General features: G+C 36.2%; 1 protein-coding gene across 3 annotated transcripts in view; it reads left to right on the top strand.

The window, feature by feature from the left end:
* SENP6 (SUMO specific peptidase 6) overlaps positions 1 to 23,796 on the top strand; it is a 78,148-nt gene extending 54,352 nt beyond the window's left edge. For 2 of the 3 annotated variants that reach the window (XM_062572836.1, XM_062572835.1), the window contains 11 exons: positions 2,004 to 2,230; positions 2,804 to 2,910; positions 2,996 to 3,112; positions 3,929 to 4,051; positions 4,318 to 4,410; positions 9,290 to 9,723; positions 12,856 to 12,959; positions 15,062 to 15,150; positions 19,157 to 19,225; positions 19,307 to 19,457; positions 22,616 to 23,796. In XM_062572836.1, coding sequence (XP_062428820.1) covers positions 2,004 to 2,230; positions 2,804 to 2,910; positions 2,996 to 3,112; positions 3,929 to 4,051; positions 4,318 to 4,410; positions 9,290 to 9,723; positions 12,856 to 12,959; positions 15,062 to 15,150; positions 19,157 to 19,225; positions 19,307 to 19,457; positions 22,616 to 22,825 — 1,724 coding nt within the window. In that variant the 3' untranslated portion in view covers positions 22,826 to 23,796. Of the gene's footprint in view, positions 1 to 2,003; positions 2,231 to 2,803; positions 2,911 to 2,995; positions 3,117 to 3,928; positions 4,052 to 4,317; positions 4,411 to 9,289; positions 9,724 to 12,855; positions 12,960 to 15,061; positions 15,151 to 19,156; positions 19,226 to 19,306; positions 19,458 to 22,615 lie in introns of those variants that run through there. The other variant, XM_062572837.1, reaches the window with a different exon arrangement.
* Positions 23,797 to 24,608: the final 812 nt, after the last annotated feature.

Raw genomic sequence — 24,608 nt, 5'->3', positions numbered from 1 at the left:
AAGATACATGTATTCATGTATCTTTAATATCAATATAGTTTTCCTTGTGAGTGTAGTATATTAAAGTGCACTGTATTTTTTAATTAGCATAGTCCTTTTCCCTTAGACTTCTCTTCAGGTTAATTTTTTGTAATGGCATTAAAAGGAGAAAGAATGCTTTTGACAATCTCAAATTGTGCAATTCCAAAGCAAAAAAAAAAAAGTGTAATAATAACTCCTTCCACCATCCCATAAATGTACTGAGCTGAAAGGATTATTACAGTTACAAAAGCAAGGGATGGAGGGACTAGAAGCAATTCTGGGGGGAGCAGGGATTGGGAGATTAGACCCCAGGACTCCTCTTTCACAGGTGAACAAAGGGAAAGATTCCTAACTTGTCTGGAGAAGAAATCCTTCCTTTTCTACATTCCCTTCCTCCCCTCCTCTCCCTTTCACCTCCTGAAATTACGGTTCTGAGCTGTTTTTTTTTTCCCTAACTGCTTTCTTCTGTTTGATATTTATGAGTACTTTTTTGTACTCAAAAATACACATTTGCCTTCTAAGCAGAAGAAGGTCTGAATCCACAGCTGTGTAAGCAGTAGTTTATAGGTGCCTAGCTCCCGAGTTCCCAAAACCCCGTTAGATGCCTAAATTCTGTATATGTGCAATGAATAGGGAGGATTCGCAATGGTTAGCATGCCAATTTAAGAGTACCCAAGAAGAAATAGTTATGTCTTCATCTGAAACTCTTCTTCTCCAGGTCCCTGCAGCTCTGAGCTAGCTAGCTACGTGATACTGGGATTTACAGGCTGAATCCTATTTCTGTGACTAAATAATCCCTCTCAGTATAGATGGAGCCTTCTCCTTTTTTCTTTTTATGATGATGTGTATTAATATGACAGCTGATCAGTGCAATTCACATTCTCCAACTTCTGCTGAAGGTGTAGGCTAAGCTGTTGAAACTAAACCACTGTACCAAAAGGAGTGCAAGATTTATTAGGGATTGCAAGAGTAAGCAGGAGAGAGAGAGAGTGACAATATTTTGTTCCCCAAATGTTCCCCTTATGAGGAGAGGTGCTGGGCTGACCATGCTACAGTCAGAAAGCCAGCACCAGAAGTCAGAGCCCCTTTCTAGGGGGCAAATCCTTTCATGTGTAAAAGGAGGTGAAGGTTTCGATAATGGACATTTTAAATTCCTGTTCTTGTGCAGTTAGTACTACTTTAGTAAGAAGAACTGGTTGCCAGTGAACAAAGAAATGGAAATGTCTTAGGATTTCATGGCAACAGATTTCATGGCATTGACATTTGGAGGGGGGGGAGCTAAATAGGTTGAAAGATATTTAATAATAAAAAAAATCAGTTGATTATGAAACCAGAAATATGCAACATTTCAATTCATTGTTACTTGTATGTTTCTTGTTTAGGCTTTCTTTTTTGCTAGGCATTTTTCTAATAAGCATTGAGATCACTGAAATTCATCTGCATACCTAATGCAGTTCTCCTTTTCTGATATATTTACACAGATTAATGTATCCTCACTGACTTTTCCATTAAACTGCTCTAGCATTGACCTGGAAGGAGGAGTTAGGGCATGATATTTCCCTGTGTTGAGAGGAAATTATGCTGGATGCATGATTTCTGCAAGTGTATTAAAACAAGAATGTAGGAACTGTACTGAGAAAAAGAAGGTGCTGATTACAGAATCTTACTAACTCTCAGTATGCAGAGAAGCTGTTATTTTGAAATATATTTTGACTTTGCACATCTTTTAAAAATTGTTATATAAAATATTTCATATTTTTAAATGAAGGCAAAAGTTAACTGTGCTTTTTTTTGCAACTCTGTGTAGAAGAAATTGGTAGTTAATCTTTCAGCCGGTCTGTGTAAATATGTATTAGTGCTCTGTGTTGTCAATAGTGTATGTACATGTGTTGGCCCAAGGTTCTTTGAAGTCTGTAGTTTCATAGTTGAGACATATTTTATTTTGTTTCTAAATGGATAATTTTCTCTCTGTTTTTACTCAGGTCAAGAAGAGCAGTACATCATTTTGATTTTTGAAACTGGCCTTGATCCTCATGCAAACTCGATATTTGAAAAAATTATTACTGACATTGGTATTAGAAATAATATTTCTGACTTCTTTGTGAAAATTTCCTTTGAAGAAGCCAATGGCAGACTGGTTGCATTTACGAAGTGCTTGGAAGACAATTCCAAAGGAAGCCCTTCTCATAGAGAAAACAAAATAAAAAATGTAATCATGTTTTTGTTTTAGAGCAAAGTCATTATTTTATTTGGATTACAAATACTGCTACAGATAGTGTGCTGTTCTCTTAAAAAAAATAAAAAACAACTGCCCACACACCGAAACCAACCAACCAAACAAACAAACAAAACCCCCCACCGCTACTGACTTTTATAAAAGGTGCCTAGACTGGCGCACAGCAGATAACAGAACTCTGGGAAGTAATCTCTGGATTTACAGTAATTTTGTAGTGTGCTTAAAATAATATAAGGGTGTACAGTTGCCACAAGTAATGTCTACTGGTAAGACTGTAATATTTCAAAAGAGAAGTTAAGTTGCTGTTACAGTTAAATGCGGTTAATGCTTTTTTTAAACAAAAATATTTCTTAAAGAATTTGAAAGTTTTGGGATTCTTCTAGAAATAAATGCAAACATAAGTGTAATAACCTAGGAAAGAAAAAACTTGAAGCATTTCTCAAAATCATTGGATCCTACCCCTCTGAACATCCCAAAACTTTACTACTTTTTTAAAAAAATGAATTTGAACATACTGTGCACATTAATACTGAGTTTGTTTTTAAGGTTGCTTCTGAGTCCAAAATGCAGCAACGAAATAAACAGTTACCATATTTTGATGATGATGAAGAAATTGGAGAACCACATACAGTATTTATTGGTCCCATAGAAAAGTACGATGTTTTTCTTTGTCCTGTAACAATTGGATGGAGGGAATTGGCATTTCATATTTATTATTGAATATATTTTTCTTTTCAGGTTGATAGTTTATCCACCACCTCCTGCTAAAGGCGGTATTTCTGTGACCAATGAAGACCTCCATTGCCTGAATGAAGGAGAATTTTTAAATGATGTTATTATTGATTTTTATTTAAAGTAAGTTTGATTTAAAACTAGTCTTTATGGTTCTTTCCTGTGGATCTTGCAAATTTATTGCGTTAAAACTTTGTAGGTCAGTTGATAACACTTGGTCTGCAACTAGTATTTCTGTAAGAATGTTTTGTGCATGCTTTGTCCTGCTTGACATAGTTCTTACTTGGGGGAAGATGATTCTTTAAAATTTGTTTGCATCTGAAGAGGACTTTTAACTGTAGAAGAAAAATAGCTTTTTAAAGTTTATTATCTTTGTTCCCTGCATTTTTTTTTTAATTAGAATCTATAAATTAAGCCTTTGGGGCCTCTGATTCTGCTGATGTCAGAAGCAGATTAAACTATAACATAGCTGCTGGTGTGTATGTGTGTTTGTATGTATGTAATTCTCAGTATATTAAAATAAGTTTTAGGAATAAAAAAAAATAGTACTTTAGTCTGACGGTTTTTAATGAAGTAGTGGCTCAGTTATAAAAGCGAGTCTTTTCTAGATAATTTGCATTTGACCAACCTTGTCAAGATGTTTTCATGCCATGACACAAAAATAAGTACAACAGCAGCAGAACAACTTGTTACTTGAGCAGAATATTAATATCATTAAGAGCTGGCAGAGATATTGCATTAATACTAGTGAAATATTTGTGGTTACTTAGTCCTGATATTGTTGTAGCTATTTTGGTTTAATAAAAGGCTATCAAAACAATCTGATGGGGAGATACCATTGTGGGAGTATTTTTTTTTTCCTTCACTCAGTTGAGCAATGAATGCTTTGAGTTAACACTTCCATGATTTTTTTTTTAATAAGCTGTTTTTACTAATTAGGTATTTGGTACTTGAAAAACTGAAAAAAGAAGATGCTGATAGAATACATGTGTTCAGTTCATTCTTCTATAAACGCCTTAATCAGAGAGAAAGAAGAAATGTTCATGAAACTTCAAACCTCTCGTAAGTCAGTTGATAAGACCGTATTATCAAGAGCCACGTATCATGAAAGCTACAAGAACAGATGCTCACAGAGATAAAATCCTCACAGACAATGTAATGATGCTAACAGAACTCTAGGAAACATTCAGACTTAAAACGTACATGGTATATGGAAAACCTTGTAGGTTTTCTGTGGAAACCTTCAGAAACTGCTAATGTAAAAACATCTGGAAATATTTTAAATGAAAAATAAGCCACTCAACAAGTCATGTTTGGGTTTCTTGCAGAATACAACAAAAACGACATGGACGAGTGAAAACATGGACACGTCATGTTGACATTTTTGAGAAAGATTTCATTTTTGTTCCCCTTAATGAAGCGTAAGTAAATGTACCTTTTTATCAGATTTTATGTGGTAAAGGCTTAGGGTTCATAGTTCTGAAATTGAATTGAGTTCTTTCTCCTAATCTGATAGTCTTTGATAACTTACAAATTTGAGTTTTTTGGTCCTTATTTTTTTTCTTCTAAGAATCTTTTTAGTATAGACAAGATTGTTCTTTAGTTACAATAAGCATATGTTGAAAGTTTAGTCTCTCCTGCTATATATTGGAGTTTTATTCTTTTCCTTTGTAGCCTTATATTGCAATATTTTTCTAGATAAGAAAGCAGACAGTTTGCAGACAGTCATTAAGAATTGTTATATTTAGTTGCTTTCCTTAAGGTCAGAGCAAGTTATCAGTAATACACTTCTGCTTTCTTTCATAAAATGAATCTTAGCAGTCCTTCAGTCAGTATTTTTCGGTAATTGAAACCACTACATTTAAACATATGCGATGAAAATATAAAAATAGCTGAGGATAGACAGATATGAAAATGGTAACTAATTTATCATAAGTATAATCAACTGGACCTCTGAAAGTTTAAAGAATGATTTTTATTAAAAGTTCATCAAAGATACTTACCTAGATATCGTGCAATGGAAGGAAAATTTGAGTCATCTGCCCCCAGCAAACTGCATTCTGAGGCTGGCTGTGGAGAGGCAGTTATGGTTTACATGACGGGCTGTAGATCTCTCTCTGTTATAAAGTCTCAAGTACAAACTCTAAATTTTGAGATAGTGTGCCCACTGTACAACCATAGGGAGACTGAAAATCCTTAGATGATGAAAATGACTCAAGTGTATGATGTTCTTCCTATCCACTGCCGATTTAATCCTTCTCATTTCTCCCCACAGAGCTTTAAGTACAGGAACTGTGAGGTCATTTAATTTTTATTTACATTTGAGCTTATTACAGTTTTCTGCCCACCTTCTACTCCTGTGTCATTTGCACATCCACATCGGTCCCTCTTTCCTAATAATTTCTATTATACATAGGACAGATGACACTGATCATGCTGCAAATCCCAGACAGTGTGACGTAGCAGAAGTCATTTGAAGGTGAAAAGAAATAGTTCTGTGGTTTTATAGAAGTGAGTTATGTTGCTAGTAACTGAACAAGAATGTGAAAGCTACTGTTAAGGAACTAAAGCTGTGTTTACCTTAAGAAATAGGGTACAGCTCAGTGAAAGTGAATCTGTAGAACAGAACAGCTTGTACTGAAGACATGATGTCGCACTATGCGTGTGGTGGGGATTAGCTTGATCTTTTGGTATAAGACTATATATAGTCACATACATAGGTATAACCACTTCCATCCAGTAGTGGTTGGAGCACAATAGGTGTGCTCTTGGACTGCATCTTTTGATTCAGTTTTGCCTGGAAGTTACCTCATTCTCACTTTTTGGAGCTGTCCTGCACTGTGAACTGCAGCTTGGTAAGTGATGACAATCAGATTTGCTTCCAAAAGTGGTCTCCCAATCCAAAATGAAGTGCTAATATAAATGTACTGTAAGACCATCACAGAGCAAAAAAAAAAAAAAAAAAAAACCCCAAATGTCCGGAGATGCTATTGAGAGGATTTTTTTGACCAGCTTCTTGGCAAAGAAAGCTTAAGTGAGAGTTTAAATCTTCCATATTCTTCTTTTTAAAAATAATTGCTGTTATTATTGGCAACTACTGTTTTTCTTGGAAGCAGCTTGGTATTCTGTCTGCCTCAAACTTTCGTACCCTATCCTTCAAAACCTAGCACTCAATTTTGAGAAACAAAAAGATATTAACCGATTTAGGAACGAATTAGTGACTCACCAATGAAATACACCCCTTATGGTGGGGTAACCGGTGGAGCAGGACAGAGAGGTAGTTGCGGAGCTATTTGTGGGGCGGGGCAAAACACCAAAAGCTGCAAGTATGAAGGCTTCTAGGCTTCTGTCCTAGTAACAGAGCTCTTCCCTTGCTAAGCATCTATTCCCTTCTTACACTTCTTCCATAACATGGAATAGCAGGTTTTACTAGCTTACTATATACTGGGTTTTTTTCCATGTTTTCCTGATGCTTCAGATCTGGTCAGGAGCAGAGAACTGGAGTCTTCCTAACTTACCTTTAAGTTTAAAAAAGAATTTTGCTGGTTACTTTACTGCAAGTGTCTCAATTTGTTCTGTAACTCCTGTCTTTATGTTGTCTTTATGTTGTCTTTATGTTGTCTTTATGTTGTCTTTATGTTGTCTTTATGTTGTCTTTATGTTGTCTTTATGTTGTCTTTATGTTGTCTTTATGTTGTCTTTATGTTGTCTTTATGTTGTCTTTATGTTGTCTTTATGTTGTCTTTATGTTGTCTTTACCTATAAATCCTGTTTTATTTTGATTTAACTTGCCTTGACTACAGTACCACTTCTCTAATGCGAAAGTTTTTGTTTTATTTGAAACAAAAATACTTTTGACAAAATAGACAATAAAGATCAGTGATGTTTTTTATTTCTTCCAGGTTGCAGTAGTTTTAACAGTAAAATACTAACTGCAGACTTTATGATCTGGTTAGCAAATACAGCATAGACCCTATTTGTGTATGTTACAGCCTCACATAGCGTTCTGTAGCTGTGTATATAATGTGTTATGAAATGTGTGGCTCTTGGACTTAGTAAGTCTGTGAAACCTTGGTTTTGTTCCACATACAACATTTTTAATGTATTTGTGTTGTTGATTTCACTGCAAGTGTACATTAATTGGCTCTTTAATCTGCAGTGAGTCTTTCAGATATGCCAGCCTTATGACGAAGGCTGTGTGCCAGGACTTTACATCTGTGCTCAGCTGCAGCTTTTTCAGAACCTTGTGTGACTTCTTTTGTGTCATATAATTTCCCAGTGCTTCTGTTCCTCAATTGCAAAATGAGGATTATAGTGCTTTATACTGGCAAGACTGGAACTGCTCCATGTAGTATTCAGTAGAAAATAACTTTCATGTATTTTGTGTTTAGCTGTCTTTATTTTTTCTTTCTTTTTTTTTTTTTTTTTATGTAATTGGGGTATTGCTTTGTAATTTCAAGGAATTAGTGAGTATGCTAGAAGCACAGAATCAGTGGTGGAGTTGGAGAGCCAATTAATGCCTGCAGGATGTAGAGGGCAAAGTACATACCAGTCTTTTTATTTTTATTTTTATTTTGAGAACCAAGTGTTTCTTTGCTTCCAGATGTGCATCCTTATAAAAGGTCTCAGACAACTGGCAGTTGAGAACCAATCTCAGTATTTCTTTTGCTTCTCTTTATCTTGAATTAAGTAATTTATGAAACAAATTTTTCCAGGATTTGAGAAAATTTGAGAGTTTTTCTTGCATTATAGAAAGGCTGCTAATGATTTTCCTTTTATGTTGTCAGTATACCTGATACCATTCCAGGCAGCACAGGAGAAATGTTATTTTCTTTCTTTTGGGGGCTAGATACTTATTCTGGAATCCATTTTAAGAGTACATTCTAGAAATTATTGTTTCGGAGTTGCTGGCTTTTAATATCTACTTCCAGAAAGCCTTTTCAGACTCTCCTATAACCACTGGTTTAGGGAATGTGGGCTGAACAGCTAGAAGGTTGTCAGATTGCAGTTAATGAAAGGGGGGAGGGAAGACTAATCTAGAGGAGAATTAACTTTAAACCAAGTGGCTAATTTGACCATGACTTGCAGCAGTGTCTTGTGGGAATATAATTCTTTCTGTTCAAGTCTCAAATGGAGACAGCTTATAACATTTAAAAGAGCAAGCTATTTTCCTTTCAGATACCAGTTAATTTGCTAGTCTATTTATATAACTGGTAATAACATATATGTTAATAGGATACCCCATAACCCAAATTCCAGGGTTTGGCAATACTTAATGTATTCATTTAGTAAGTGTGGTGAGTCTTTCAAGACAAAATGCTGTCGTGCTCCACATACTGTTTTCAAAGGCCACTTATCTTAACAGCCATTGACTTTTGATGGGCTTCAGGCTTCTTAATCATGTATTTAAAAATTTTTTTAATGTCAGTTAGAGTCCTCATATTTTTAGCTACTGCTTTTTTTTTTTTAACATTCATTTGCACAATACATAGCTAGACTTTGTTTTGCTAGTTGCTACAGTAAATCAGAGAACCTTCAGATAATCTCTAAATCAGGTCAATCCTATATCCACATGCAATGTCTCAGTCCCTGCATTTGCTGCTGCTCCATTTCTGATTGATTGGAGACTCAATCAGTAAGCAAGAAGACAGGAAAAAAATGGGGCAAAATTTCTTCCTTACCCTGTTTTGGGTTTGGAGATACTGCTGTTTTTGTCCCTGGAAGGGTATAATGTCCCTTCTGTTTTTGTGTAGTTCTTTTAAGGGTAAGCGTGACAACAGAGTGGTGGTGATAGCATTAGCTATTATATATTACCTATCACAGGGTGTGATAGCAGTCTTCCCCCTCCTCCCCCTTTTTTGCTTCAATAGTAACTAAACTGCTTTAAAAACTTGAGGTATCATACACAGTTGGAAGATTTAGTAGGCTGAAGAATATGGGCAGTTCAACTCTATTATTAGATCCGACTACTTGTGTTGTTAGATGTGAACTTCTAGAAAACTTTTTGCAGTCATAAAACATGAAAGCTACAATCCAGTTCATGCAGTAATAAAGAATATTTTCCAGAAGAATACTTAATTCAAAGGATTCATGTGTAAATTATGAGCAAATTGAAATAACTATTTAGACAACATCTGTTTTTCAATTAACTACATCATATTAGTGAAGAACAAACTCACAATCTATCTTTGATAACTGTGGGGGAGAGGATTTGATTTTATGTGCGTGCATGTTTTTTGTTGTGTTTTTTGTTTTTTTTAACAGTTGCTAGTTACTTATTAATATATTTTTCCTTTACAGTGCCCACTGGTTTTTGGCTGTCATCTGTTTTCCTGGTTTAGAAAAACCTAAATACGAACCAAATCCTCATTATCATGAAAATGCTGCAACACAGATAAAATCTTCCTCTTCAGATGGAGAGAGCAACACTCCATCTCCTTTGCCAAATGAGTTAGATGTACAAAACTCGCCTTCCAAGTCCTCAACAAAGAAGACATTGACCAAAAAGTATAATACAGCTTTAATTGACCCAAACACTGAAACAGAGGACACTGAGTCTTCATGTTGTAGAAGAAGTCCCTGTAGGGTAAAAAGTGGTTTCAAAAAACTAAATCAAATAGACAGTGATGTTGAAGAACCTAACACTGTGCAGTCAGCATGCCATAAACTTGACCATAGGGCTCCAGATGAAAATGGTATACAGGGTGAATTCACAACCGCTGGCCAATCTATTGGTATGTATTTTTTAAAATATGTATATTTTAATGAAAATTTTGGAGATTTCACAGCTGTTACTTGCTTTGCAGTTGCATAAACTCTGTACTTTGAAAATTGAGTAGTGTGTGGCTCAAGTGCTCACGATGTGACTAATGTCCCACTGCATATAAAATATTTTAACTGTTGACATTTCTATCATGACATAAAGCTGGAGATAAACCATTGTTTTCCCAAATCAGAAAAATTCTCCAGTCACATGACCTTTTTTTTTTTTTTGTTTTAAATCCTGAATCATTTTGTAAGTATCACTTACCTTGTGCTAGTTGAGACTGGAAAGGTTAAGGAAAGAACAGCATGATGATCTTTAGACACGGGCATTCATAGTGTGTGTGCATGCAGGAGGTGAATTTGGATTGTGTGAGCAACCTTAATTCCAGTAGCTTCTAGCATTTGAGATTTTGTTTCAGTACCTTTAACAACTTCTTTAGGATGCTAATGGAAAGTTTATGAAAAGACTGAGGAAAAAATTTTTTTTAAATCTCTCATTTGATCACTGTGTTAAATTTAGAGAAGTTTTTTCCATGCAATAGTAGCCATCTCTTCAGTAGAGGCTGATAACAGTAGTTGCAGTGATCTGGAAAAACTTATGTATCAAAGTGAGTGAAGGAGCTGACATGCTTTTAAAGGTGAGTGAAGGAGAAGACTTGTATTCTCTCTGCTTACTGCAAGGTTTGGATCCCCTTGAGTCATAGAAACTAAAACATCTGGTGATGCAAGAACTTTTACTTCAGGCACTGAGCATTCCTACTGACTTAATTTGCTTTATACATTGTAAGTAATTGCATAGTTTCACAGTAAAAAGTCTGAAAAGCCTATCGCTCGTATGGTGTAGTCTGTATACTATTGACCATTACAGTTTTGACCCTTTAACATCTTAAAGGCTGTAAACCACTTCCTATTTTCTAGCCTAAATTTTTTCATAGGTCATATATACTGAGCTTGTTTTTCTGACAGCATTGTCTGTTCTCCAAGTACTTTTTTTTTCCTTTTAACTTATTCCCGTCTGAATTGGTTTTCAACCTAGATATGATTGTTCCTCTTTATGGTGTTGCTGCTGTGTGGTAAGGTCTGTTCAATGTCTTGAATGTTGCTGCTGTTACTTCTGTGTAATTGGAGTGAATGTTCTTCATGAAATACGTTTTTGCTAGGATTACATTTTGTTCTTTTGTGGCTGCTTTTTTTTGGTGACTGATGGTCATTCTGTCACCAAAACAGTTGGACTGTTGCTCAGCCACTGCAGCTGCTCTTCGGTTAATGCAGATATTCTTACTGGTCACAGTCCCATTTCACAGATATGTAAGAATGAGACTCAGTTTGAAATTGACCCTTAACATACATCTAGACATCCAAACTTAGATGCACTAGGTACCTAAACTCCCATTCCTGTTAGATGGACAATGGAGATACAGCAGTTTGCTATCCCGCCTGTCCATCAGTTCTTTCTCCAGAACAGCATGAGTTTTGACTCTGCCAAACCTGTGCATATGTGCTGGATATATTAGGATATTTCCAAAGTGCCTCTCTTCAACAATATAGTCAGTAAAGCCTAGAGAACTCCTTTGCTCACCCTAAAGTAGTCTCATAGTGGTTTGTTGAGTAGCGCTCTCTTCTGCGTATGGTGTCCACTTAATATTGTGAGACCCTGGACATCTCCTGCATGGAGGAACCTAAACATTGATGTTTTGATCTCAGGCCACATCCAAGTGTCTCACTTGTAAGTCAGTACCAGTTGATACCTAAATAACATTGAAGAGATTGTCCAAAGTACTTTTTTTTATTATTATTACTTAACCAATCACATTTTTGCTGCTGAATATTGAAAATCATTCAGTTCTTGTGTGATCCTGTGATTCTTCTCAGTACTAATTTAGGACTGTCATCAATAAGCCAGATTAGTATATGGCCTAATTTTTGTGCTGAGGTATTTTTAAAAATACCGAGTAAGATTAATTCCCAAGTTTGTCCCTATGGAACTCCAATAATAACCTCTTTCCAAACTGTTCCTTCAATTTTGAATGCAGCTCTTCTGTTTTTTACTTTAGGTAGTTCATTGCCCCATTTGCTGTTCTTGTTGAAATCTTGGTTTTCATGAATACCTAATAGTTCTTCTCTTATTTTTGTGATGGTTTAGATACCTCCTTTTTCTAGGAAAAGTTTTCTTATAGAAATACCAGGTTTTGCTGGTGTGAGTTACTCAGTTTTCATTTATTTCCATATAGTTTGGTACTTTTTCTTCCAAAATCTGTTCTGAAGTCTTGTATAGTGGTATAATAAGAACAGTGAGCCTGTAGTTGTTTGTATCTGCTTCCTTCACAGATATAGCTGTAACATTGTTCTTTTTTCATTTGATGCTGTTTCCCATGTGACTAAATATGTAAGGGGTAAGGAATGAATTTAAAAAGCAGAATTCTGCTAGTGACATAAACTTACACATACTCTCTCTCTTCTTTTTTTTTTTTTTTTTTTTTTTTTTTTTTTTTTTGTAGCAAACACTGTAGTTTCACAAACATTTCTAAGCTACTGCTCCCGAAAGAACTTGCCCTGCTTTCTGCCCTCCCTAGCAGCATGTTCCCTTTTGTTTTTACCAGCATAAATCTTCATGTAACTTCAGAGCAAATTTGATCAAAGAAGTTGTTCAAGATAAAAATAATAAGCTTTTGGCTGACTTGCTCAGTCTGGTTCACTGCGTGTGGATGCATTTGGTGGCACAGGGAAGGAACTGCTTAGGGAAGGGAATAAGCAGTTAAATTGGGGGCAGGATGGGACTACCTCTTCTGGTAGCAGTACCAGTTTGTACTGTTGTGAAGTCCTTATGGAACTACAGTGGTAATTTCATGATGGGTTTTAGTCCATTTTCTATATTATTTATTTATTTATTTATAAGCTTTTCTTGAAGTAAAGAACAATTTGTGCTGTGTTACTTAGAAACTTTTCACTTTAGGCTTATGTGCATGAATCAAATAATGCTTGTTGGCTGTGTCACAGTTATCGTGGACAACCCTTCGCAAACTTGAGGTATTTAAAATTGATTTGGTCTTCAATGATGGTGTAGTATTTGATGTTTAAATATACTGCTGTCTTTGATACAGATGGTTTGCACAAAATCAGACTAAACTATAGTGAAGACTCAGCTGATGGCAGTAAACTAAATGAAGATGAGCTTATAGATTTTTCTGAAGACCAAGATAACCAGGTAAAAAATATATATATACAGATTTTATTTGGGAAATGGAAACTGTTATGTTCAGAATAAACATTTTAAAAGCTGTGTATGTATTGCAAGTATGTAATGCATAAAGCTAGTTTACTTTTAGCAGTATAAGATCCAGAGTACTGGTTAATTAGCAGAAAAGAGAGCATTCTTTCATTGAACTGTTTAATAGGAAACTGCTGTACTGATCGTGCATTTAACTTTGAGTCTTTTGCATAGTGACAATATTATACAATGATTTTAGTGAAACTCTTAAAAAAAAAAAAAAAAAGGAGAAGGAGAAAAAGAAGAAAGAAAGAAGGAAAAAAGTCAGCAATTTTCTGTGTCTTATCTCCCCCCACTTTCCTGTGCCTACTCAAGAGACCCAAGACCAGGTCTTCTTTCAACTCCATTTCTTGGATGTAAATAGATACATTTATAAGTAGGTGCTACTTTACTGTTTTGGTTTGTTGATGTTTTTCTAAACAAATTTAAGCAGCATGGGTTTACAATCAAGTAGCATTCTTATTCAAATTGGAGATTGGAAAAAAATTAGATTTTTGAGTTGTGGAAGGTCTCTGATCATTATAAGAGTCCTTTACTGACTCACTACTTGGGTATGAGGGCGTTACTTTCTCATTCTATTGCCTCTGCAATGTAAGCTGAAGGTGAGCAAGGTAAAGTTCAGCAGTTACTCTCCTTAATGGGCCTTCCTGTTCCAGGTGTATGACTCCAATTTGTCCGAAATAATCGGAGGCTCTCAGATACACAGTCTAGGAATTACCTATTTTTCATCTTTGAGTCAAGAACAGACCATTGTTTTCCAAGGCCTGTAGTTATTTATAATGGCTTCCAAATTGTATGTGTTATAACCTTAAATTTATGTTGGAACCTAGCTGTGCTTTCAGACACACTCAACCCACCTGTCCGGTCATGTTACAAAATAGGGAAGAGTCAAAGAACGCTGTCATGTAGCAGTTCTTAGAGCTCGCTGGAGATGGAGATTGATGATTAGGGTGTTTCCAAGCTGGAGTTTGTGGCATGAAGGCAGTAAAGAATGCACGTGGTCAGCATGTGCTCCTTGAGAGGAGGAAAAGATACTGACTTCCCTGGTTGTGGTGCTGCTTAGCAGTGACATCTTCAAATTGAGCTGAATTCTTTCTTCTACAATACACAAACAGAGTATAGAAATAGTGTGAATACACTTTCACATCTGGCAGAAATTGAGTTGAGGCTGCAATAGAAATAGGAGTATTAGGAACAAAGCAGTGTTTTCTAATACAGTAAAATCTTGATGGCATAACATGAGGATTTCAGTCACAGGACTCTGCATGTTAACAATTATCACCAAATATTTTCCAAATTATGTTGATGTGGGGGTTACTGTTTTTGAAAAGTGACACTTTTTTTCCCCATACAATGTTTTGTGGTATTAGTAGTAACCTCAGTAGTACTCTTTTAAAGGTAAGAATGTGTATGAATCATCGGAGTGCTTTTAAATATAAACTTCGTGTTTATGAAACTCCCATATCTTTCACAGTGATCAGTATTGAAATCAAAAGGTTAAAGAATATTCCCAGGCTTGCAGCATGTCAGTTTGTGTAGCATCACATCAGGTTGCTTTTTGATTTCCCTTGCTCAGAGAACCAAGTTGGGACAACTTTTGGTGAGATTCTAGAGCAAGGGTCAGGTACCTCCTGAGTTCGTTGCAGATTTTTCTCTCCATCAGCATGCATGAAGTTACCAGGCAAATTTCTAGTAGTCATTAACAAGGAAAAATATTTAAATTTTGGATTAAAACCTGCATTGGAGATTAGGACAGCAGTGCTTTGAACAGGTCAGTTGTAGGGTTTTTTTTATTTCAGTGGTTAATAGTACAGTTCACTTTGAATCTTTCTGGCATGGATTTGAGAAACAATGCGAGACTGTAAGTTAGTAATGCAAATTATAGAATCAGTGAATTGATGTAGGTGAAAGATAGCAGTGCTTTATTAAATTAGATATTTGTCTTGAGTAAAAATGGTAAGTATAGCAGTAATTTCTTTTGCGTATATTTGAAAAACAGTATTAGCTTCTAAATATCCGTAAACGTGTTGCTTTTGTAGGAAGACAGCAGTGATGATGGTGGACTTGCAGATGATAACTGTAATTCAGAAATGGGACAATGGCACTTGAAGCCTACTATCTGCAAGCAGTAAGTATTACAAGAATTAAAATGGACTTCAAACTTAGAAGCTAATGAAATGAAAAAGACAGTAATTGTGGGAAATGGTCATACTTCATTCTAAATGCATTTTAACCAGCATGTTACTAGTATTTGTGGGAGACTTCTATACTTTGTAATATAATCAACTTCAGTGAACGGAGAGTTTAGTGAATAAAGCTACGAGCAAAACAATAGCTGTTTGGTTTCTGTTAAGCCCCTGTGCTGCTTCAAGTTGTGAAGATAGCTTCTTCAAATAAAGCTGTTCTCTGAGAACTTGCTGTTGGATTCCTACAATAGGAAAGTGCAGAAGATTGTTTAAATGTATCCCTATATATAAAAAAAGTCATTTATTTAAATTAAAAATATACTTAAATTAGTAATTTATTTTCTCACACTTTAATTTGTTTATTCATTCTAATATTTCCTTCTTTGTGAATATATTGCTTACCAGAAGGATAATTGCATTTACAATATGTTATTATGGTGTAGGATAAAATGATACGTTTATATGTACAATGAAATGTGTATTTATTATCCATAATAAATTTGCATTCAGGGGTAAAACCCCCTCTATTACGAATGCTAAGAATATTTTGTGATGCTATGAACTGCTTAATTCAATTAAGTTGTCCTATGCTGCTGATAGATTATCTATACATAATACTTCCCTGCGTTGCTTGTGTAAGTAATAACTCTCTTTTATCAGAAGTTAAAATAAGTACAAGTAAAACCTAAAAATGCTAATGTGATTGTATGCTTAGACCTCAAAAATTGCACGTCTAGACTAATTTGGAAGTAAACCTGTGGATAGGTACGTGCAAATATTTAATGTCTCTATTTACTAGTTTGCTAGTCATAAAGTAATGAAGTATTGAAAATGCTGTTTTCTTAAAGGGAAAAAATTAATCTGAGACTTAGCTGATTAGCTGGAACTACTTTGTTTATTTTTAAAAAAGTCTGCCCTTTAATTTACATGTCAGTTTAGTGATTTGACAGTCATATTTTATTTTTAAGTGTGTTCTTTCCCTTTATAAATGGTGAAAATCTCACAGAAAAGACAAACTGATGAAAATGAACCCAGTGTTTAAATATTAGAACAAAACATTCATGTCATCTTCAAATGGGATTACACATAGTTTAAAATTATTTGATGCAATTTAATTTTGGCGTAGGAAAGTATTTTTCTTCCTCCACAGGTAGGGTTTCACCTAAGAGAAGCAATGTAATTTATGTTTGGAAGAACTGTGTATGAACTAAAATAACACCCTGGAGAAAATGAAGCAAATACTATATCGCACATGGCCTACATGTGTTGTGATAGTCACTGTACACTTGCTCTGTCACTTGAGAGCTGAGAACTCTGTTTTCCTGGTATCTGCAGAGGGCTCTTGTTCTGCCCTTCCTCATATACCTTAATTCTGTGAGAGCATGATTCATTTCATTTATTTTCAGCAATCTGATGGATTAAAGTATGTTACCAGTCTTTTAAATCAAGTAGACCAATATTGTTACCTCTGGACCCTCTTCAAACCCTATAGTAAAAAATTTTCCAAAGTTGACTCCCATTTAGTGAGATGACATACTGGTTACTCTGTTAAATATCTAAACCAAGCTGTAGGAATGAATCAAAAAAGTAGGGGTAACCATTTCTGTTTCCTTTCTGTTTGTTCATCTGACCACTTTGAAACTTTTTTCCCCTGTAGCTGTTACTTGGGATCTTGGGTTACAGAGTCTGGTTCTTCAGCAGGACCTCTGGCTGATCCAGAGCCATCAATGTCAGAGCTGCTAAGAGTAAAGTCTAACTCAGTTACTCTCCTGATACCAATAGATTTCTTAAGCTCATGTCAGCTGTTTTCAGCAATTACGTAGTTGTGGCTGAAATTCTTCGTGGTCTGTTCTGTGAGTTTTATGCACCCTGCTCATTGGCTAGGGTCTCAGAATATTAGAAACATTTAATGGCTTTGCTTTAGGGTCCACTTGAAGCTTTAGAAGCACTAACAGGAAACAATTCTTGTTACTAATTATTAGTTATTAAGACAAATGATTATTATTATAGTATAATTATTATTAATACTAAATTTCCACTGTATTCAGAAAGTTAAACAAAAGTAACAAATGGCATGGAGACCTGGAGCATTTGCGCTATTAACATCATACCAGGTCAAGAGACTGACTTAGAGAAAAGCAATCAAGTTCATTTCAGGGACTGGTGTCTGGTAGATTTGGTACAAAAGCTTTGTCCTTGAGGTTTATCCCGTGAGCTCTGCACAGCAAGCTGTGGATACCTACTTCTGAGTAAGAGATCCCAAATAGTACTAGCTCTTTTGAATGGAACAAAACACGTGATTGAGTGGATTCTAAGATGAGTCCATTTCAACACTAGCCAGCTTTGCAGGTAGCACAAGGTGCAGTAGATACAGATTCAAAGACCTTCAAAAATCTTTTGCATTTCATGAAGAACATAGATTTTCAGTCAAAGGTCTTCATCTTTATGATGCTGTCCTTTTTACTCTAGGACCTCCAAGGTCCTTTACCTGTGGAAAACTGTAAGATGATTTAGTATTCTCTAGATATCTACTCATTTATGCTGCAGAAGTCGTCACTGGATATCACTGTATCTGGGTCAAGAGTCAGAGCCCCAAAGCTGTGCCTGCTTTCGCAACTTAGGCATCCTTAGTGTACTGGTGACATCTGAGGCCCGTCATGTAACAGCGATTCCTCAACTAAGCCATCCACTTACTGTCAACATTCCTGAAAGTGCTTCTGCAAATTACAGTTCATTTCCTTACATTTTACCTCCTCTATACTATTATTTTTCTTCCTTTAAGAGGCCATGCTACTTCCATTTAGTGTACTTTGATTTTAGCATCAAAGCCAGAGACCCTCTGGATAACTTTAACTTGATTAACTTTATCATTACTCTCTACTGTTCTGTGATTCTCCCACCCCTTAATGCAGGCTGCCTCTGATGAATGGTATCTCTCTCTTACTGGGGCTATAGGGCTACTTCCTCTACACCTCAGAGAATGGTACTTCCCAAACTAGGGAGCCATCAAACTTGGACTTGAGAAAGCTGAACGGTAACAGTAATTGGAGTTCAGCGTAGTGACATTATCCACTTTATCTCAGTTACTCTAGAAGAGGACTAGCTCATGACTGAACTACAAAATTATTTTCTATAAAGAACATCCTTGCCTAACTGTATGTGTGCATTATTGTTGGAAAGCAGAGCTCTTTGAGAAGTAAACTGCATCCTATCTATCCCCCAAAATTATTCTTGCATCTGACACTGAGATTCTGAACTCTAGTATGAATTGATACTGATATATAAATCCAAATGTTGTATACAAGACAGCTGATAACTGCGCGTTATGTTTCTGTCTGCTGTAAATATGTCATGATCTAGGTTTGAGTGATAGGGTGTAAGAATCTATAGTGTACAGCTGAGTGTTCAAGTAGACTTGGTTTTCTAGAACATGGCTATGGATACATTATTTTTCTGAAGTCTTTCAGACAGCGTTCAGGTAGGTTTTCAGGTACAGCTTTCAGGTGGGGTCACTTCTGTAAAAACACACCCCTAGTGTCTTTTTACATGCTGTAGATTGTCCCATCTGACCTCCAGCTGCCCTTCCGGAAGGGTGTTTGTAGGTTCTGTATAGTTCCAGCCTCATGGATGACCCAGATACCTTGTGCCTCTAAAATAGCACTAGATGCCTAAGGGCTTTTTAAGCAACGAGATCTCACTTTAGCAAATGCTTCAAATCTGACACTAAAATGTCTCCCAAGTTTTCTGTGCCTAGTGAATGGTTAAGTCTAAAGATAACTTACTTGGCATTTAGATACCCTAGTTAGGGGATTATAGTAGTGTTGGCAAAGCTATATAGTATTGGAATAGTTTTGTTTGGATCACAATTGATTTCATAGCTAGCTGTGTAACTACATTTTCCAAACTGCTGTAAAATACAGTGTAATTAAAAATTGTGTTCTCTCATAGGCCTTGCATTTTGCTTATGGACTCACTGAGAGGCCCTTCCCGGTCCAATGTTGTGAAAACACTAAGGGAGTAAGTTTTATATCTCTATCTTTTTTAAAATTATGCAAGGAAAAAAACAACAGTTTTAATTTTCATGGTCTTTCTTCATAGGTACTTAGAGGTGGAATGGGAAGTCAGGAAAGGCAATAAAAGAAGCTTTTCCAAAGATGTCATGAAAGGTTCCAATCCCAAAGTGCCACAACAAAATAACTTTAGTGATTGTGGAGTGTACATATTGCAGTATGTGGAGAGTTTTTTTGAGGTATGTATTTTTTTTTATGTCATTATTTGTTTTGTATCCTGCAGCAATCAAATATGAGCTAATAAAATTATTACAATTTTATTGTAAAACCTCTTTACTGTAGGTGTTACTACTATTTATATGTAGTTTAATTTAATTTATGCATTAACATACATAATAATGAGTACTTTCTGGAGAAAAAATGAATTATCATTTTTAGTTGCACATATGTACCACAATACAGAAATTAGAAGTCATGGAATTTTCTGATAAAATGCTGAGAAAAAAATACGTAGAATCATAGAACCAGTAAGGTTGGAAGGGACCTCTGGAGATCGTCTAGTCCAACCTTCCTGCTCAGCAGGGTCACCTAGAGCATGTTAGACTGGGCTGCATCCAGGTGGGCCTTGAAGATCTCCAAAGAAGGAGACTCTGCCACCTCTCTGGGTAACCTGTGCCAGTGCTCCGTCACTCTCACAGGGAAGAAATTCCCCCTCACGTTCAGGCAGAACTTCCTGTGGTTCAGGAAGACTTAAAGTCTTTCTTTGCTGTCTTATAGTGCATACCCTTTAAAAATTATTCAATTAAAAACAGAGTTCAAATTTATGTTTATAAAAAATCTAAACCAAAGATGTGGTACAAAAAGCTTATTCTTTTTCCCCTTTTTGTTTAGGAAATGTGACTTTGAATAAAATCAGTAGTATGACACAGCTGGTTTAGACTTTTTCAGTTGGATTAAAATGTTTAAGATGAATTGTCCATTAATGCAGTAACTGAATCACTACAAGCTGAAGCTGATGTTCACTTTTACAAGTGGACATTTACAAGGTCTGGGTAGGGAGGAGAACAGATGAAGTGGAGGTTGCCTGCATGGGACACTAATTCTGTTTACAGTCCATACCACTCTAGGGCACTGTTCCTAAAGTCTTTTTTAACTTACTTGTTGCTGACAAAGCTGGTGATTTCTTCTCCCTTTGATCCCCATTGCTTTACATGTACTTCATGTACTACATGTATTAATGCAAAACGAAGCTCAGACCTGTAATAATCCTTCTGCCTCTCTGCTGAGTCCCACCATGAGAGCTTAAACTGTCTTTCAGTGTTTTCAGTTTTGTAGATGGGAGTATATATGGGGCAACCCAATTTTGGTAATTTTTATCTTCTTCCTTCTTGTGAATTAATAGCTAAATTATGATGGGCTGAATCTCTTGTCCTGTCTGGTCTTGCAGGATGTAGTTTTGTCAGCCAGGGAACAGGGATGACTCTCAGATCACAGGGTATTCTCTGAACTAACATTAGTAGAAAAATAAAAGATGTGCTAGCTGCACAGTGCTTGAATATTTTACATTTATTGAGCTAATAATTTCAGTTGCAAATGTGTCTGAAAAATTGCACAAATCTCACTAAATCTCATTTTCAGCACCTGTAGAAATGAAATTTGGATGTGTGTGGCAGTTGTGTTGGATTTGGTGTTTGTGGGTAATTCATCTTTTTCTTTATTCCAAGGTTTTATTTCAGATATCCTTTTTTATTTTTTTTTTTTTTTTTAATAATAAGCATTAAAGTCCTGGCACGTGAATTTTCTTAGAACCAGGACACATTTTACTAGGTGTTTAGAGTAGTTAGGAACACAAATCCCTGCTGTCCTGGCGAGTAGTCTTCCACTCCTTCCTCAACACGGTGGCTGTTCAGTACTGCCGCAATCAGCCTGTCAGGGACAACTCGGCGACCTGCCCAATGTGTCACCCCCCCCCCTCAGCTTTTTGGAAAATAAATGATAAAGTGAAAAGTCCGGGGGGGGGAGGGGGGAGTTGGCGGCGGGCGGCGGCCGGCAGAGGGCGCCGCGGTGTTGCGGCGCCGCGGGAGGAGCCGCCGCCGCGGCCGCCGGGGGGCGGCTGGGGGGTGCTGCGGGGGGCCCGCACATCCTGCGCGTGGGCGTAGTGGGGTAGGGATGGAGGTACCGGCACGGCAGGTGAGGACAGGAGGGAGCAGAATGTGTGTACAACTGGCTTCTGACCTATTTCTTCACTTTTTTTCCCCAAACCAAACCAAAAAAAAAAAAAAAAAAAAAAAAAAAAGGGAAAAAAAAGCAAGCCCTAGTTAAGGATGTGTCCAAACTTCATGTGAAATTTCTTTCTATTTTCAGTAACTATGCTAATGAGTTTTTGTTAATGTGCTTATTCCTTTGGCTGGCCCATTTCGAAACCGAAGGTATAGAGAACCTAATCAGCTTCTGTCCATGATTGTCTGCATCTTTATGGTCATTTTTCTGAAGAATGCTATAGCTAGTATTAAGTGGCTTCATTAGCAAAGTCTGTTAAATATAGTTTTTAACTGCCCTGTTATCTATCTAATGTTCTGTTTGGATGTGGAGTCGCATGGTTGCTAGTGCAAAGAGCCTGTTCCTGAAAAGAAGGTAACTAGTTTTTAGCAAGTAGTGTTGCCAGTGTTAGCTCAGTGAATGAATGTAATTCACTCTTCCTGAGGTAAACTGGAGTACACCTAAAATAGCATTTATCGGAGAGAAAACGCTATTTCACACACTGGTTGTTTAGTTTGAGTGAAACTGCTGTACAGTGTTACGGAAACTTGAAGTGCCATACATATGTTTCATAGGAATCATTCTGTTAATTTTTTTGGATGAGTAAATTCTAGTAAGAAAACAGAATGCAAGTGTAACAAGGGCTGGCAATGTCCAGAGAGTTTTCTTTGGCCCCACTTTTTGGGTGAAGTGTAAAACTGAATTCCATAGGTAGTTGTGGTCCTAAAGGTATTTATAAGAGTAGAAATATATAACTACAGATTCCTAATCAGCTCTGGATTCTGATGCAAATCGCCTTAAGAAAAAGGTTACAATACCCTTACAATAATTTTCTTTCTATCACGTATTTATGCAGCCAAATGCTTTATCTGAAAGAAGCAGCAAACTGAGTAGGTTATTTGGGCATTCTTGTAACCAGAACTGTGACCTGGATGAAAGGTATTGTATAACATACTGTGGCTTGATTTATTTGACCTTAATTGTACATGTACAAGACACCTCTAGTTGAGAAAGCTGTAGAAATTTCATTTCAGGCTGACTAAATGAGGAGGAGGAGTATACTTTTTCCTGCTACAGTTCTTTCCACTTGTTCAAGTTACAGCTCCTGACTGTACTATCTATCAAACTTTCTTTTTAGAATCCCATTCTGAGTTTTGAGCTACCAATGAATTTAACAGACTGGTTTCCACGCCCAAGAATGAAAACCAAAAGAGAAGAAATACGAAAAATAATCCTGAAACTGCAGGAACAGCAGAACAAAGAAAAGAAGGGACAGAAGGATCTAAATTCAACAGAAAGATCTTTACAGGAAGGAACAGAACAACTTATCAACAGCAACTCAGACTGAATGTTGTATCTGTTGCATGTTAGCTCCACAATCAAAATTGAAATACACATTTTGTCTGCCCAGACTAAAGAATTGGCATATTCTCTGCTCAAAGTTACTTGGGAATGTTTAATGCCTGTATAAATGTGTGTCATAAAATGAATTAATTCCCACAAAGATGTGTATTACATAAGTAAGTCTGTACATATGTTAATGAGGCCAACTTTTTCAGCATTTGTAATTACTTTTTTTTCCACTTGTTAGGGAGCTTTTGTTATGTATTTCTGTTAATAGAACTAAAATAGCAACTTCTAAACATAAAGCAAATAAAGAAAATATTTATAGGATAAAATGGTTAACTTTTTCTTTTTCAGTAAAGTTGTAATGTTACAGGGTGAAGTAACACATAGCAACTGATTTGGTAGTAAGATAATTCATACTTTGATCCTATTTAGTTGTCCTTTACAAGATTATTCTGCTTGCGCTACAAACAATAATAAGGGTAAGTGTCAATGTACCAAGGCCTCAGAGAGGGTGATTCCCATCCTCGCAGTATCTAAGTGTAGGCAGTGTAATAGTTAATAGGACTGCTTCAGATTTGGGGTTTTAAAAGATATGCATTGCAATTAAAATTCCACACTTGCTTTAGTGGGACAGGCTAGGCTAAGGGGAAGAATGCTCTTTGACCAGAGATTACTATTCAAGCAGTATTATAAAAGTGGTTTCAATGAAGTGATCTTGAGTGATACTATTAAATCATATTTTGTGGATCCCAGTTGTTGTACAGGTGTATTTTGAGACTTTCTTCATTATAAAATTGTATTTTGGTAAGTGTACTTGGAATAGCAGATTGCCCACATTACATTTTCTATGTTATAATTCTGAATGTTACATTCATATGTGCTTTATCTAAGTAATGAACATTTTAAAAAAAAGTGTATGATTACTATTTTTTGTAATATCCACGCAAAAAACCAAAATACCAGTGTTCATTGCTTGCTTGTTTGTTCTTGGCTTTAGGTAGCATCGGACTAATGTTTGGGATTTGTTTGGATGTTTCCAGTATATTTTGATTTTAAAACAATCTAAAATTCCATTGTTGTTTATAGTAAAAACAAAAGCCTTTTATCCTTGTTAAAAAGGTTTTGATATTCAAGTGAGGAAAATAAGAAATGGTTCTTGCAAGGATATATATATATATCCAGTCTTATATTAATATATAGATATCTTTGAAGGGAACTGGAAACTGTCTCTTCCCAGAAACAAATCTGTCAGGGGAAGAGAGGGACCTTCTGTCCCTCCTTGCAGATACTGTTTTTTCTCCCGATTGTTTTACTGGGAATGTAATTTGTCATTCCCTTCTCCCAAAGAGAAGCAGCAGAGAATTCATTAGCTGAACTCTGTCCTCCTAAGATCAGTCTTTACACACAAGATCAAGTCTTACCCAGTACTCTGGGTTCTCCATGAGGTTTCCATTCCCACTAAATCCTGAAAACGTGGCTGCTAATGGCATTACTGCCAGGGCATTCCTGCACAGGTAACTCTTTCTGTGGAAACCCTCTGTTTAAAAGTGGGTTCACCAAGGCAGAGTGATTGCACATAGAGCAATAGACCATGGGCTGCTAATCTCTTGCACAGATAACCCGTGGGATTTAGGGGAGTTGTTCATTCCCTCATCTCTTTCTTCTTGCATAGACCCTGGGCCCCATGGAGAAAATACAAGCATCACACATACATGTTAGGGAAGACTCCTACACAGAGCTTTCTTATTTGAAAATATGTTAGGGCAATCTTTTGGATTACA

This window comes from Rhea pennata, chromosome 3 (genome assembly GCF_028389875.1).
Source record: "Rhea pennata isolate bPtePen1 chromosome 3, bPtePen1.pri, whole genome shotgun sequence".
NCBI lineage: Eukaryota > Metazoa > Chordata > Aves > Rheiformes > Rheidae > Rhea > Rhea pennata.
The sequence above is the reverse complement of the archived record's forward strand: the minus strand, read 5'-3'. Positions and strand labels throughout refer to the sequence as shown.